A 16550-nucleotide genomic window follows, 5' to 3' on the forward strand; every position below is an offset into this window, starting at 1 on the left:
TGTGGTGAAGCATTGTCAAGCACAGGGGAACATCACTTCACTGCATGGAACAGCCCTGCAGCTTGGAGCTGATCAAAAACAACAACCTATACATACTTTGAAGTAATAGTAGTTTCAGAAACTTTGATGTATAACATTTAAATATTTCATCTCAGTTGAAGAAAATAGTCCTTGAAATATATAGCATTAGAAATGTTCCAATGTTAGTATTATTGTTTCCATTACCACAATTTTGTTTTTGATTTTTCAGACACGCTCGCTTTTGAATGTGATCGAACCATCATTAGTGGAAGAAGCTTACGAGTTCTTGGATCAGATTAGGGTGCCACAGAACCCTTCTCGTATTTTGACCCTGGCTACTCGCACATACTCCTCCTACAATATGTCTGGTTACCTCAGCCCTGAAGCAGCCTTAGATCTAGAGCTAAGGAGTCCTGAAGTCCCCAGTATGCCTGTCTGTGGCCATCCAGAAGTTAGACAAGCTGATGCAGATAGAATTAATGTTATAGTGTCAAGTACCAAAGAAGTTGATATAATGGACGGACAGGAGAATAGTATTTATCGGCCAACTGATGAGCCTGAACCCTGGGACCTGATTCAGCTCAATGTCCAGGCTAGTGTGATGTGCCTCACTAGCAAAATAAAGACTTTTTGTAATAGAGTAGGTGAGAGGAGGAACAGAGGTGAGCTTTTGCATAATAGTAAGGAAAAGGAATCACAGTCCGAAGTGAAAAACAATAAAAGTAGTGAAATTAGGCAAATGGAAAATAATGTGATAAATAATTACAGTGACAGATCAAGTCCCATCAGAGGCAAGGTGTGTGTCAGTGAAGCACAGACAATCAACTCTGTTCCAGCTCAAAATCCATCTGGTATATCCTCTTCAGTTGGGTCAGATTGTAGCCAAGTGTCTGGACGATCAGGAACATCAAGTCTTGGCGTGGCTAGGGCTGGGGAGAGTCAGCGATCTTCATGTTCTGCCACCCCCGATGTGTCACCATGTGAGGAGGACAGTGGGATTGGGTTAGAGCGAGCTGTTGGTGAGGTGGAGAGAACTGACTGTATAAGTGAGGGAGGGCTTTCAGTAGATGATGAGAGAAGGGAGGAGCTTTTACCTTTAGACAGAACTGAAGTGAGACGGGAAAAAGAGGCATCCATAGAAAAATCTGAATCGAAGCGTGTTGAGAAGGAGGACTTTATATCAAGCAGTGAGTCTCGTTACATTTGTGATACAACTGTAGTGAAAAGTAGTAAATTAGAATCCATAATGGAGCAAAGTATAGAAGACTTGGGTAATAGTTTAGAGGACGCAAAGTTAGACAACCACAATAAATTAGAAACGCATGTAGATTTGACAGTCAGTGGAAGAAATGATATAGTGTGTAAGGAGAATGAATCCAAGTCAAATGTAAAGATAGTGACAGTGAATTCCTCAGGAAATAGTAATGTCATTAGTGATAAAGCACAAACTGAGTCTCAGCGGCAGCAGGAAAGAGAGAACCAAAGAAGTAACATAAACCAAAGCAATAGAAGCAGTGACTGTGATATAAAAAATGTAGAAAGTAAAGTGTTTTGTCCTAGTGGTAAGAAAGAAGTGGAGCAGTCAAACAAGGAATGTACAAAGGAGAACGCAGGGAATATGAGCGCATCTGAAGAAGTGGATTGGGTAGGAGAGGTTCGCCCAAGTATGAGGAAACTGAAACAAGCCATGGATGGGCTAATGCGTACAGCCCGCCTCGTCCACAGTGTGTTTCGGCTACAGCAAACTCCAGAAGCTGCACAACAGGCACACAGCATCAAGTACAGAAGAGACATTTGTTTCTCACAGGCCGTAAGTTGCAAGTGGTTTTTTCTCTCATATGTTTTTGTAAAGTACTTGGGTAGTGTGATGAGTAAGGATGGAGGTTTGGAGGGTGAAGTGCTTGAAAGGGTACAGCAGGGAAGAAAGGTTGCTGGTTCCTTGAAAGCAGTGATAAGAAACGGAAGTGAGCATGGAAGTGAAAAAGTTACTACATGACAGTATTGTGGTACCAACTCTAATGTATGGAAGTGAAGCTTGGACATTGTTGGAAGGGCACAAGTCAAGAGTGAGAGCAGTGGAAATGAGTTATTTAAGAGGAGCCTGTGGAGTCGCATGGAGAGACAGGCTGACAAATGAGGATATAAAGGAGCATTGTGGTGTGGATGTGGATGTGATAGGAAGCATTAGGAGGAATACACTGAGGTGGTTTGGCCATGTGGAGAGGATGGAGGGTGAAAGACTGATGAAGAGAGTGTATGTGAGTGAGGTGGAGGGGGCGAGAGGGAGGGGGAGGCCGAGGATGAGATGGAGGGATGGGGTGGAGAGGTATATGTGAGAGGGGTGTGTGAATTGGGAGTGGGGCAGTGAAATGGTGGGGGACAGGGCGACATGGAAGTGATTTGTTTGTGGCCACCCCAAACGGGATTGAGGCATCTGGCAATAGATAGATAGATAGACAGACTTTACTGTACCAGTATATTTGTACAGTAATACCATGCTTTACCATCAACTTAAGATGTATGATGTTTAGAATTACTTTTTATTAAAACAGTTGCTCTGATAATTTACTACAAAAAGTAAAACTGCCATTAACAGGTTCAGTAAAAATATTTTTTCACAGCTACTGAGTAAAAAGATAATTTCATTAGAAATTTTTATGGAGAGATTATTTTATCTGTAGCCAGTTACCTTAATTCTGGTTGGGGTGGCCACAAATGAACGGCCTTCACGTTATGGAAGCTGATGGCATGGCAATGGCATTGGACTGATGATGACAACAATGACTGACAGTGACAGTGATAATGGTGATGATGTGTTTTTCTTTCAGCTGACAACACTAATGACAGAACTGGTAACACAGCTGTAGTGTCAGGATGAAAATGGTGACAATGACATTGTCATTGCTGATACCAATGAAAGAGACATTGATAATGATGAAACATTTTTCTTTCAGCTAACGACACTAGTGACGGGACTGATGACCCGGCTGTGGTGTCGAAAAGCTGACCCTCTCTTTATCACCGTCCTGGCCCACCTCGGACCCTTGGCTGAATTTGAGTGCCTTGTGTCCTGCCATGGGTCAGTTATTTACCACTTCACTTGGATGATGAATAGTATTTTTTATTCTATTATTGTTATCACTAGACTAATGTATTCACCTTTAGTGAGACTAGAAGGGTTAGATATAGACCTCATTAACTCCTTCACAATTAGACATCCACCCAAAGCTGAATTAAATCATGCTTGGTGGTAGGGAGGGGCATCCATCATCCACTCACTCCATGTAGTGTTGCGTTCAAATGACTACATTGTGTAACAAGTCAAATGATTTCCAGTAATTTAATCCGGGAAACCATTTAAAACGCTGGATTGTAACCACGTAACAGTGACGCTTGTTAGTCTAGTGGGTTAAGGTGCTCCAGTTGGATGGATCCTGAAAGGATTTTCATCTGAGGGGTGGTTGGGGTTTATTGCTCACCTAATGCCACTCTTTGACAAGTAAGGCTGGTCACCATTGCCTTAAATGTTGGGACTGAGTTGTCAAGCTCCAGGTGCCTGTGCTTCTGATGGTGATGGAGCAAAAAAGGAATAGATAGTGGATGGATGGATGGATGATGGTAACTTGTATAAAGTGAATTAATTGTCATCAGATTGAAGGGGTTAACTGTTTCATTGATGTTACATAGTTCTTGTTTGATTCTGGCTGTTTTCAGAGGCCTTGACTGAGCTTGGAAGAGACATGTGCTCTGTTCAGTACTATATACACGGTGATCATTATGTACAGTACCTGAAAAAATGTTTCTATAATAATATGGAGTTGGCACATGATTTCTTAACTGTCTCACTCATGCCTGGAATAAATATTGATAAGTTTTTACCATATTCGTGTAAAAGGATAGTATAGGAATGACTGTTACTCCTTGTATCATTGTGTATGCAGGCAAGATGAAGGGATGTTGAGTGACATGGTGGTGGCAGTGGAAGACCTTGGAACAGTGGAGTTTGTGCTTGTGTCAGGGACGGGACGGAGAGGTAGCGGCCGAACCCACAGTGACGGTGCTACGCCTCCACCCTCACCCCACCACCTTCCCACACCCCACATCTCAGGCAATAGGTGAGAAACAGGGCTGTTACTGAACCCTATTCTTCAGATGGGGCAAGAAATTGTTGGATGAGAGATAGAATAAACACAGGTCTTCCTCATTTTTCAGTTGGATTATGCTGCTGGAAAACCAATCAGATAACAGTCAACTGTAAATTGGACACATTATAACATGGGTTCAGTAGAGGTACATCTCCAGAAATGGTCAGCCAAAGAAGTTTCTTTGTCAAAGTACTTAGTAATCACGTCACTTGCTGCTTTTACTCTAACACCACACAGTTGTTCTGTCGCTGACAGTGCACAGTAATGATTGCAAAAGCTGATCAGTGACAAAACATGTGATAGATGCTGATGTAACACAGTGCACACTGGGAGATCAAAGGGGAGGTACACACCTGAGAGTGACCGAGTTCAAAGAGATGGCACGAGAGGTTAGCTTTTGGAAGAGACAAACGACCCTAAGCTTGCATGTTGGTGACTGCTGAGGCTTCATAGATGGATTCTAGCAATGGTATAAGTAAAAATGGTGATTGTTTATCCAAAGATGGTGCTACTTATAGTCATCTGTGCATCTCACTTTCACTTTTAGCAAATAGTAATAAAATATTGTCCTTTTTTTTTTTTTTAATGCTAGGAAGAAGGAACCATTGGCCACGAGCCCACAATAACTGTTCCTTCCAAGAGAAAAACAAAATACAAGAGAGAGCCAAATTCAAGATCCAATCATTTCAAGCTGCCTGGACACACTGCGTTTGAAAGACTGGAGATCATAGGAAGCAGGAAATACAGTACAGACAGAGGGAGACAGTTCTAGAGTTGACCTGTTGCATAAATGAAAGACTTGGAGTAATGGTTAACTCATGCATTAGAGAGTTGGACAGAAAAGGAATGAGAGTTTGCTGTTAGACGGTGCTACGTGCCCGTCATAGAGGTGGAGGAATGCATGCAGACAGTTCAGAAGAGCAGTGACCATTGAAGTAGCGATAGAAAAGTGATAAAGATGCAACAGTGCGGCGAAGAGACAGACGTTGAAGGGAGCCAGTAAGAGGAGGAGAGTTAATGAGACGAAAAGCCTTTGACTCCACCCTATTGAGAAGAACTGTATGTGGGGAACCTCCCCACACATGCGAGTTGTACCCCACACAGGGGCGGATAAAACCCGTGTATAGAGTCAACAATTGTGCTGGGGTAAAGAAGGAATGGAGTCAGCTTAGCACATGTAATCTCTTGGAAGCAGATTTTACAAGGGATGTAACATGATCTTTCCAAGATAAGTCCCGAGTGAATGAAACCCCAAGCATGTTCAAGGATGATGCAGGATTAAGCTGAATATTATTAAACATTAGTGGGTACACCTGTGGAAGATTTTGTCAGGTTGATAGGTGTAAGAACTGAGTCTTTGATGCAAAGATTATTTTTACCCCAATCAGAGATATGAGCCAAATCAGACATTAGGTGTGCCATAGCCTCATCCCTTGTTTGCTGAAGTGACTGCTGAGATGGACGTTGCAGGAACCGAATGGAAAGGTGAAGGGTGGAGTCATCAGTGTATGAGTGGATAGGGTTAGATGTACAGCTTAGAAGGTCATTGATGAATAAAAGGAAGAGAGTTGGTGATAGGACAGAGCCCTGAGGAACACCACTGTTGATAAATGTAGAAGAACGATGGCCGTCTACAGCGGCTATAGAATGACCAGAAAGGAAGCTATAGATGAAGGCACAGATAGAAGGATAGAAACTGTAAGAGGGCAGTTTGGAAATTAAAGATTTATGCCTGACTCAATCGAAAGCTTTTGAGATGTCAAGGCAAAGCTTTCGCCAAAGTCTTGAAAGGAGGATGACCAGGAGTCTGAAAGGTAGGTGAGAAGATCGCCAGTGGAGCGTCCCTGACGGAACCCATACTGACAATCAGAAAGAAGGTTGTGAGAGAGAAGATGCTTTAAAATTTTTCCATTAAAAACTGACTCGAAAACTTTTGAGATACAAGATGTTAAAGCAATTGGATGATAGTTAGAGGGTTGGGAATGGTCACCCTTCTTTGGGACTGGCTGAATGAGAGCAAACTTCCAGCAAGAAGGAAAGGTACAAGTTGATAGACAAAGGCGAAAGAGTTTGCCTAGGCAGGGCATATGCACAGAAGCACAGTTCTTGAAAACAACAGGAGGGACTCCATCAGGCCTATATGCCTTATTAGTATTGAGGCCAGCAGTAGTAGAAAATACATCAGCTGAAGAAATTTTAATGTCAGCCATGAGGAATTCAGAGGGGGAAAATGATGGAGGAACAGCACCAGAATTGTCTAAGATGGAATTGGAGGAGAAAGTCTGAGCGAAGAGATCTGCCTTATCAGTAGAAGAAATAGCTACAGAACTATCAGAGTAGAATAGAGGAGGGAAGGATTTTGAGGTAGAGTTGTTACAAAGGTTTTTGGCAAGGTGCCAGAAGGCGCGGGAAGAATTCATATTGGAGAGTTGAGAGCACTTAGTACGGATGAAATTATTTTTAGCAGAGCGAAGAACAGACTTAGCACGATTCCGGCAGAATTGTACAGATGATTTGATTCAGGGGTGGGTTGGCTCCAGTACCTTTTATAGGCCCTCTCCTTGTTGCGGACAGCATTAGAACAAGTGTGATTAAACAAAGGATATGAGAATAACCTCTGTAATGCGCAAGGCACACTCAGATGGCTCCCGGCCATGGAAGCAATAATCATTCCAGGGAAAATCAAAGAAGTACTGCCTGAGGGCCTCCCAATCCGCAGCTCCAAAGTGCCACAGACGACGTTTCTTTGGAGGGTCCACAGACCGTACCGGAGTGATAGGACAGGTTAAGGTGATAAGTTTGTGATCGGAGGAGCCCAACAGAGAGAAAAGATTAACTGTAAGCAGAAGGATTAGTTGTAAGGAAGAGGTCAAGTATGTTGGAGCCCTCTCCAAGGCGGTCAGGGATACGGGTAGGGTACTGTACAAGCTGCTGTAGGTCATTAAGGATAGAAAAGATGTAGGCTTCTTCACCAGGTGGATCAGTGAAAGGAGAGGAGAGCCAAAGGTGGTGGTGAACATTGAAATCTCCTTAAATGGAGATTTCCGAGAAAGGAGAAATGAATAGAATGTGTTCCATTGTAGAAGTAAGATAGTCAAAGAATTTGATAGTCAGTAGAATTAGGGGATAAGTAAACAGCACAGATATATTGCTCATTTTTGGAAAATAATAAGATGTTTACATAATATCCACACAGGTGGTGCCAGCCTGTCTCTTTGTTTTCCATTACTTACGAGTGCATAGCTGTTTGCCTGCTTTTGGTTCTACGCTTATCCAGCTGCACATCTCACTCATACTTTCAGTAAATAACAAAAGATTCTTAGTGCCTAGCGGGGGAGGCGGTGGTTCAGTCGGTAGAGAGATGGCCTGCAGTATTGCCCGACCCAGGTTCAAATCCCTGCTGGGGTAGGGAACAGTTTAAGGATTTGAATTTCATTAAATCTGACTTTACTGATCTACCAGGAGACCCTCCGTCATTTACAAATACCCCCACTAATACCAATACACCAGTCCTGTATGGGACAGCCCTAGCATGTATTCAATATGGACGGTGGGTGTTAGCACCGAAGTGGTGGCATGTAGAGGTGTATGGAATGTAGGAGGACTACTGGGCTTTGGGAGCAGGCTGTGAAGCCTATGCCCAGAGTCTGACACATTAAATAAAAATAAAAATAAAATAAAAGGCCATTCATTGCGGATGAGATGGGCCAATGGTTGGAATGCTGTATACATAAAGGGAACACTTTTTTAGCGATGAAAAGCACATTAACATAACATATGAGTGGCTGTGTTAGAATTGTATAGTGTAACCCCCATCAGTAACAAGGGAGACCTGTTCAGTATAGGGTTTTATAGGGGTTAAACCCCCTGCAGAGGGGTTTAGAAAGTAGTATGAGATTATCTGAAATATGCATTATCCAACAGAGCCTTGGCTGAATTATGACAGATTAACCAGGGATTATTGTAGTACTGTAAACAGTTCATCCTCAGTATAGATTGAGTTACATTCATGGATAACCAGTCAGGTGTATATCGAACTTAGGGATTGCAGCAATCATACAGGGGAAATTGGGGAGTGTATATAAAAAAATGGTGCTTTGTAGTGGATCATAGTGATTGCATAAGCAAAATGATGATTGTATAGTGTAAAAAGTGTGCTTAAATGTTAAATATGGAAAATGTTTATGTATCTTTCTTTTGTAACATTCATTATATTACTGACTTGAATCCTTTGTGTCTAAGAAGTGCTCCTTAGCAGAGCTGTTTTTACTTAAGCCCAGTCTGTCTGGCTGAGCAGACCCATAGCAGAGTACAATTGCAAAGTTTTACAGTAATGGTAGTAACAGTTGTTTATTCAGAACTAGTCAAGATAAGTTGGCAGAATGAATATACTGTTGATACTTTTGCTTTTCAGCAGTACCAAGTAGTCTTGATTTTATACACTTACTGTGTGTGTATTCAGGTGTGGGATCCGTGTTGTGCTGCCAGTGCCAGAACACGTGTTGTCCTTGCTGCCATCACCGCCCTCACAGCCGGACCATCACCCTTCATTCACTGTTACACCTGTGCTTTTCAACATCGGTATCAATGAAGAGGTGTGTACAAGACCTCTTGTTATATTTTGTAGTGATGTCAAATTTGTACCATAATTTGGAAGAAGTCCAAAGTTCTTATTCTGCAAATGGTTACATACCTCCTATGACACAAAAAAAGGGTTATGGGTGTGTTTTACTTGGGGCCATCATTCTCTTCCAATTCCTGTTCTGAGAGAGATAAAAACTCTTGTTCTGGATCTTCATATCCTGAGTACTGTATTCTGTATCATCTCCTTCACAATACAGTTCTGTACTTTATATTTTCACAGAACAGGTATATCAGACATACTTGATTGTTATGTCCATCATGCAGTCATTTATTCACAGTCAGCATGGAAAACACTGACATTAGATAGCTATCACTAGAACTGTTGATAATCACTCAATAAGATTTTGCATATTACTTTAGTAAAGCAAAAACAGAAAAAATGAAGGATTGTTATACACTATAATATTCAGTTCTTTACTGCATTTCTCTTTTCCTTCACAGGCTCATCTAGCCTTCTTAATTTCAAACACTGCTGTCTGTATACTGTACAGTATATATATGTTGGTAGTGTGTAGAGATACTGGACAGATATACACCGTAACTTTTAGTATTTTCCTCATACTTTGATGTGTTCATATCTGTTTTCTCTGTGATAGGCAACTCTTGCTGAGAAGCTTGGTACTGATGGCCCACAAACACGCAACAATCAAGACAGCTTTGAACGTTTATCCCAGTATTATCATCGCTTTAAGAAATTACCATTGCCACAGGAAAACAGCAGAAGTAAGTCCTGATACTTATACCTGTACACTTTTGCAACTCTCTGCAATATATGAAGTTTGTCAAGAGTAATGTATAAAGTTAGAAAAGAACCCTCAGACCATGGTAGGCTCTTTGGTGTTTAGTAAGCTAATCTGGTGCAAGCCATAGTTGTGTTTGTTGTTGTTGATCAGCCCCATTCTGTCTGGCCAAGCAGACCCATCAGCTGCAAGCAAATAACCACCCCTGCAGGGTTGTCCTGTGCAGTGAATCAGTGTTCCCATGCAACTGACAGTGCTTCACCACAGCAAGGCACTGGGAATAATGTGGAGGTTAGGTTCCCAGATGAATACTGCATTTGTGTCTCTCCACCCAGTTAACAGGGGCACGTTAGCAGGCTCCACTTCACACTGTAAATTGGTTACATGGTTACCACTTAGCATTGTAAATGGTTCCCTGGGTTACAGGACACCATGAGGCATGTCACTTAGTGTCGAGCCACCTGAAGTGGAAAGAAGATTAATAAAAAATTACAAGAAGGAGTGGCAGAGTGGGGAGACAGGATGGTAGACACAGATAGAATGAGGAAAGGGAAGGAAGTAGATAGCACTATATCAAGTGAGTTGATAATGATTACCTGCCCCTACCACCAGCAATCCATAGTAATGTAGGTAATTCATCCTTAGAGATTTAAGAGTTGAAACAAGATAACTATCAAAATTAAGGAGGTTTCACGTAAGTGAATAATACTGTCCAACTTCAGCCAGAGCTGAGTAGTTGTCATCCCTTAGATTGAAGGATTATTACCTAAAGGGATGATGTTTAATTCAAGTAGTATGGCATTTTGATGACGAGTGGTGCTTCAGAGTACCTGTATACTGAAGCAGATAGAAGGACAGAGCTGTGATATAGTAATGTGTTGATTGTGCAGTTTACAGTGCCATTACTGAGGAGTAATGAATGCTGTATCCTAAGTTTCACATGAATTTGACAGAGAGGTGGACAATTACAGTATCATGAAGTTTATAGATGTGTCATAAGCTTTGCCTTTAAGAATGGTGCTACAGTCCAACACTTTTCTAAATGGAATTATTTTCAGAGTATGTGCCATTGATGTCTTTTATCATACCTCATAAAAAAGTACATGTGATGCAGAATTCGTAGGTTTAGCTAATATCTTAGCAAAGGTTAATACTTCATCTGTTGTTGGCCAGAACTGATGTGGACTGTTCATGAATTTTAAATAATACTGAATATATCAAGATAATAATGAGAAACCTGAAAACAGTTGTAGCAAAACAATGAACTCTGTATGACTGACGTTATAGATACAGCATGTTAGTGGAGGAGCAGATAGGATACAGTATATTGTAGTGCATAGTTTTTTCTTTACAGATGCCCATTTCTGGACTGATACCATAATTCTTCTTTTCCAAGGGATGACATCCATGGGAAGTGATGTTCCGCTGGTGGACGTGATAGACCAGTTGGGTGTGGAGGTGGCTTCCCAGCGCAGCAAGAACCCTCGTGTCCTGCAGCTGGCTGCCCGTTGCTGCCGTGCTATGGCTGGTTAGATACTTTGTAGTAGTCTTCTTTGTGTGTCTTCCATCTTCTTCTTGTGCTTTGTAATGTTTGGCACTTATCAAACTTTTTCACCAATTATGTTTCTTTCCATTTTCTCTCTTCTCATGTCTTGTACTTTTTTTTTTTTTCCTTCCCTACATGCATTTTTTTATCATTTTCTTCCTCAGTTTGCTAGTAAGCTGCTTTTTATAGTAACACATGATGTAACATATGGGTAAATAAAATTAATGGGTACTGGACAGTCAAACATACCCAGTTTTTTCTCCTTCTGTATACCTGGCCATTATTGGCATAGATCATCCTACAACATGCAAAACACAATTCAAAACATATTTTAAATTTAATTGGAAAAGAAACAATACAATTTTTATTTTTTTTTTAATTTATTTTTTATTTTTTTAAAGTCCCCATAACAGTTGGCTTCTCTCACAGATCGTTATATTTTCACACTTTGTTTCTTGTAAATGTTGGGAAGCAAAAAGTGATTTTGGCCAATAGTTTTGCTTCCATTCCATAGAAAGCATCAGCTATAGCATGGCCAACCTCAATATGGGGATTCATTAAGAGGAAGCTCAGTGTCCTCTGATATGATCAGATTTGTTACATTAATAATCACTCTGCTTTGATTGTGAAGGGTTCAGTAGGTGTTTGAATGAATGTAGCAGTTGTATGTATGTCACTGTATCCAAATTATGACAGAAAAATGCCAAAAAAGTATATTTTCATGTAATTTTTAACAGAGATTACATGAGAGTCATGGGATTACCTGCGTGAGGAGAGTGATCACCAATCAGCCTTACTGCAAGATTCAAATTCACAAGTCTAAAATGTGTGTGATGCAAGCAAATACAGTAGGTGCTTTAAGTCACTGGCAGAGTTGTCCTTTCCTCCAGGCACTTATTTACCCGCTTCCAGCTTATTTAAGAACTTATCCTGGATTCCCTTTGTGGGTTGGCAGTAAGTGCATATAATATTTCAGGACTCCTTGGTTCATAAAGAGGTGAGAAATTATTATTTCGTTTAACTTGTCATAATATTGAGATAGACTTAAGGACATACCTGGTGGAACACCCAGCAGTTTTCTGTGCAGTTCTGCAATATATTTTATAAAATGTTTCACTTTCCAGGACTTCGCTTTACCTCTTGCAAAAGTGGAAAAGATCGGACAGGAATGAGTGCCACCCTTGAACAGGCTAATATCTTGGCTGCTGAGTATGACTTGGCTGAAACTGAATTTCAGCGAGCACTTAACTGCATGAGAAGGTTTGTTATAGACTGAATAAATCTTGTATGTAATTCTGAGAGAGTGAGAGGCCATTGCTGAACTGAGTAAGATTATCTGGGAATAAGGAGGAAAATATAGTCAGGATTTCTGGTATCACAAGGTTAAACATGGAGGTCAGTTTTAACCCTTAAACAGTGGCAGGGTGACAAGCAGTAGGGAGTGAGCATGGAAGTAAAAGAATTGGCTGCATGACAGTACTGCAACCCCCACTCTAGCATACGGAGTTCAAGTTTGCATAATAATGGAAGAATACAAGTCTGGAGTGAGAGGAATGGAAATGAATTACCTGAGAGGAGCATGTGGAGTTGTGTGGAAAGACATACAGACCAATGAGGAAATACAGGAGCTTGTGGTGGGGATGTGATGTGCTGTAAAATTTCAGTAATGCCCTGATTTTTGACCATGTGTAGAGAATGGAGGGTAAGATATTGACTAGGAGAGTGTGAGTAAAGTAAAGGGAGAAGGGGGTAGCGGTTGAGGGTGAGGTGGAGAGAATGTAGAGAAGTATATGCGTGAGAATTGTGTGAACTGGACAGAAGGCAACCTGGCGGCAAAGGAGAGGGTTATATGGAGGCGATTTGTTTGTGGCCACCTCTCTGGGGGCAATAGGCCACTTCTTTGCAGAATATGCTCGTCAGTGGCGTTGATTAATGAAAGGAGACTATTGGTGATTATAATGTACTGTAATTACTTTTAAACAAGGGGCCGACACTATAGAGCTAATAAACAATGTGTTAAAATATTATTTAGGTAAACTGGTTACCGGATGAGAAAAAATAATTGTGCTTGGAAGGAACAATTACTGTGTTATGGATTACTGAATGTAGAGTTTGACTGGAGTAGACCCTTTAATAAAAAGAGGCATATGATCTCATCTCATATTAGAATACTGTACTTGAAGGAAGGGGAGAGAACAAAAAAAAATTTAAGTATTGTGGATATATATAAAGTTTTTGGAAAATATGTACAGTAGTACATTTATGATTGTTATTGTATGTATTGTTGTTTTGGGGCTTTAACTGCAGCTTAGAATATAATGATGTGTGCTTTCTTTTATTCCAGTGAAGGCACAAGACTGGAAAACTGCCAGAAAAATATTGGTTCACGAAAATATGCATTTTCAGCGCTAAACCTGACCATGTTCCCACGGCAGTATCGTCCTCCATCAGGCACTTACGGTTCGAAGCTCACCTAGGACAAGATGGCTATTGCCCTAGTTCTGGTCCTCATGCAGTGCTTGGGTGCTTCCATATTTATCAGGCTAGTGTACAATAGAAATTTTATGATGCTCTTTATGACTGCATTGACTCCCAGAGAGCAGTTGATTGATGTTTTGTGCTTAGTGATTGGACTCAGTGAACACATTTATTGAGGCCAACTACATGGGCTCAAAAAAGCATGAATGAGTATACCAGTACAGTTGGATCCACTCCCATGTGACCCACCTAGCACTGTAAATGTTCTCTCAGCAGTTAATAGGCATCATTCTAAGCCTTCATCTCCTTTTTATCTCTGTTCTGGTCAGCAATGTGTTATAAATTATGTTCACTTGTTGTAGTTATAGGTTTGCATCTGAAACTAGGCAGCATGGGCAGTATTGGGTGTATCATGCAGGAGTATAGCCAGCTGTACCTTGTAGGTGGTATGCACAGGTACTTGGAATTACAGGGAATGATGTGAGTTTAAGTTCTGCATGTTACAGAAGGAAACTAGAGCAGACATCATAAGCTGGTATTATCAGTCTTCTTTGCTGTACAGCACAAGTAACCCTCTTGCCCTTGGTATATGAACAACAACTTGTGGGAACTCCTTGCCTTACTGATAGTATTTTTACAATTTTACGGAAAAGATATTTTAAGTATTCATATAGAGTATGAAACGAATGAATGTAAAAAATATATATAAGCATTAATAATACTAGCATCATATCCTCTACCATTTATGGGCATATCACAGTGCACTGTGTTTTTAATTTGGACATGCAGTTTAGGATCTGCATTAGTAGATCATAGCTTATAAATACATTAGTCCTCCCAAAATCAATATAGTTATCAGAAATTCTTACGTGTTTACAGTCCCAAAACCATGAAATTACTTAAGCACAAACATGTTGTGCAGAATGATTAGCAATTATGAGATTTTCTGTTGCTTTTACTGTCAAGAATCTCTGAAAAGAATGCAGTTTAGACTTTTGTCCATCTTATATTTCCTGTTTCCATAAATATGGATGTGTATCATGAAATTATTAATTTTATCACAGTTTTCAATCCAGTATTTGTATATTTTTTAACATAGTTGTGTTTGTGTAATTGTTCATTATACATGTACGAGATATGAAGTATTGATACAGTTACAGTATATATAGGCATAATAATAATCCAGATAACATTGATAATTTAGCATAATTGCATTATATCAGATTACATTTGTGTGTTATTGTAGAAACCAGTTCTTATGTGCAAAGATACTTCAAGAATTGAGGTAGGTGTCCGAGAGAATATTTGACGTGCACTGTTCAACGAAATGAGTTGTGAGCCTGTTTACTTCATGTAAAGTATATAGACTTAGAGAAGTAGACTTAGAGAAGTACAGTATATTGCAGAGTGATAAACCCTCTTTGAAACTTTTAGTATATGTTTTGAGGTCATAATTTAAAGCAAATAAAGTGTAGTTTTCAGCAGCTTTTAAGTGTTGTGTCTTCAGTGCTTCATAGTTCTTCCATACAGCACAAATTATGGAGTGACACAGTTGTGAATTATTGATCCTACTGTTACAGGCAAGATATGCTTGAGACTGCTCAGTGATATAGTGCTTAAATTCTGCTGCCAGTGTATTTCTAGTTTTTATTAACTTGTTAGAAATGTATGTAGTACATGCAGAAAATTTTATTATGTCATTAAGAAGGTAGTGTATTATTATTATTCTTGTATTTGGTTATCTGTAAGAGTATGAGACAAGATTTCTAGCCCAGATGTAGCCCTGATATCAGCTCTTTAAAGTGAACTTGTCTGAGGTGTGTGTCTGCTAAATACAGAGTATGAAGCTTTAAGAAACATTTATAAAGTCAAAGAAAGATGTTTTGAACAGTACTTAATCACCATTAGATTTGGTGGACAGTATTAACTTTTAAATTATGATGAAAAGTAGTTGCTGTATATAGTTAAGGTGAAAGTAGCTATTAATTACAGAATGGTGAACTATTCAATAGAGTGCTGAGTCATTTGAATGAAGGCAGACTTTTAATGTAACCTTGTAAATAGTAAATATTTTATCTGTTGAATGTATTGTTCAACAAATCGAGTTTTCCTACTTACCCCTATCACTACTGTTTTTAACTAAATATTTTATACTGTACAACATTTATAGACATATAAAAATTTTAATGTAAATAGCCTACTGTAGTTATAACATCCACCAAAGTTGTGCCAGATCTACTCACCTGTATATTCACATGTATATTCACAATTACCCAGCTGTGATGAAGAATGTTTTTAAAGGACCTGTCAGATATAGGTCAGTCCAGAATGATGGAAGCCATATCAGTCGTGACATGTATCCTGGTAGCTTAGGAATACAATCATTAATGGTTCTAAAGATTTCAAAGATAGGCTTAGTTAAGAATGAAATTTAAAGTTCAGAAATTGGTGTTTTCAGATTTGTGACTCTCTATTTTAGATTTTCATCTCATCATTGGTATTCAAACTTCAGTACACCAACTTCATATTTGTAACTTCATATAGTTCCCTATTTAAGGAATTTTATCATGCTATTTAATTTGTCTAACTGAATTTCAAAATAAAAAGATCTTTATTACATTTCATATTAATGGTTTCAAGAGCCTTTCTCTTGTACAGGGGTTCCATTAACAGAATAGTTTACTGGGTGGTAGGTGGTGGCGACCATCATCCACTCACTTGATGTAGTGCTGCCTACTTCTTCCTTCACCTTTATCAATCTTTTTCTGTGTCTGCTCTCCTCTCTTCCTATTCATCCATCTTTCCTGTCACTTTCTATTACTCTTCAGGTGGCTTTACATTGAGTGACAAGCCTAATAGCTTCCTGTAAGCCAGGAAACCATTTACAACGCTGGGTGGTACCCATATAACCAACCCATACGTGTTCCCTACGTGTCAACAAGTGAGTTGGCAGGGTGTTAGTACCCCTCTCCTTAA

At 39.8% G+C, this 16550-nt stretch overlaps 1 protein-coding gene across 1 annotated transcript in view; it reads left to right on the plus strand.

The window, feature by feature from the left end:
* The window catches only part of LOC145394962 (inositol polyphosphate-4-phosphatase type I A), a 170685-nt gene extending 154497 nt beyond the window's left edge, over positions 1-16188 (plus strand). Inside the window, exons 14-21 of the mRNA XM_080268711.1 lie at positions 251-1831; positions 2976-3100; positions 3963-4136; positions 8629-8761; positions 9407-9533; positions 10947-11078; positions 12221-12356; positions 13441-16188. Coding sequence (XP_080124837.1) covers positions 251-1831; positions 2976-3100; positions 3963-4136; positions 8629-8761; positions 9407-9533; positions 10947-11078; positions 12221-12356; positions 13441-13573 — 2541 coding nt within the window. The 3' untranslated portion in view covers positions 13574-16188. The remainder of the gene's footprint in view (positions 1-250; positions 1832-2975; positions 3101-3962; positions 4137-8628; positions 8762-9406; positions 9534-10946; positions 11079-12220; positions 12357-13440) is intronic.
* The last annotated feature ends 362 nt before the right edge of the window (positions 16189-16550 follow it).

Source organism: Coenobita brevimanus, chromosome 29 (genome assembly GCF_032717465.1).
Source record: "Coenobita brevimanus isolate Jiangsu-jjx chromosome 29, ASM3271746v2, whole genome shotgun sequence".
NCBI lineage: Eukaryota > Metazoa > Arthropoda > Malacostraca > Decapoda > Coenobitidae > Coenobita > Coenobita brevimanus.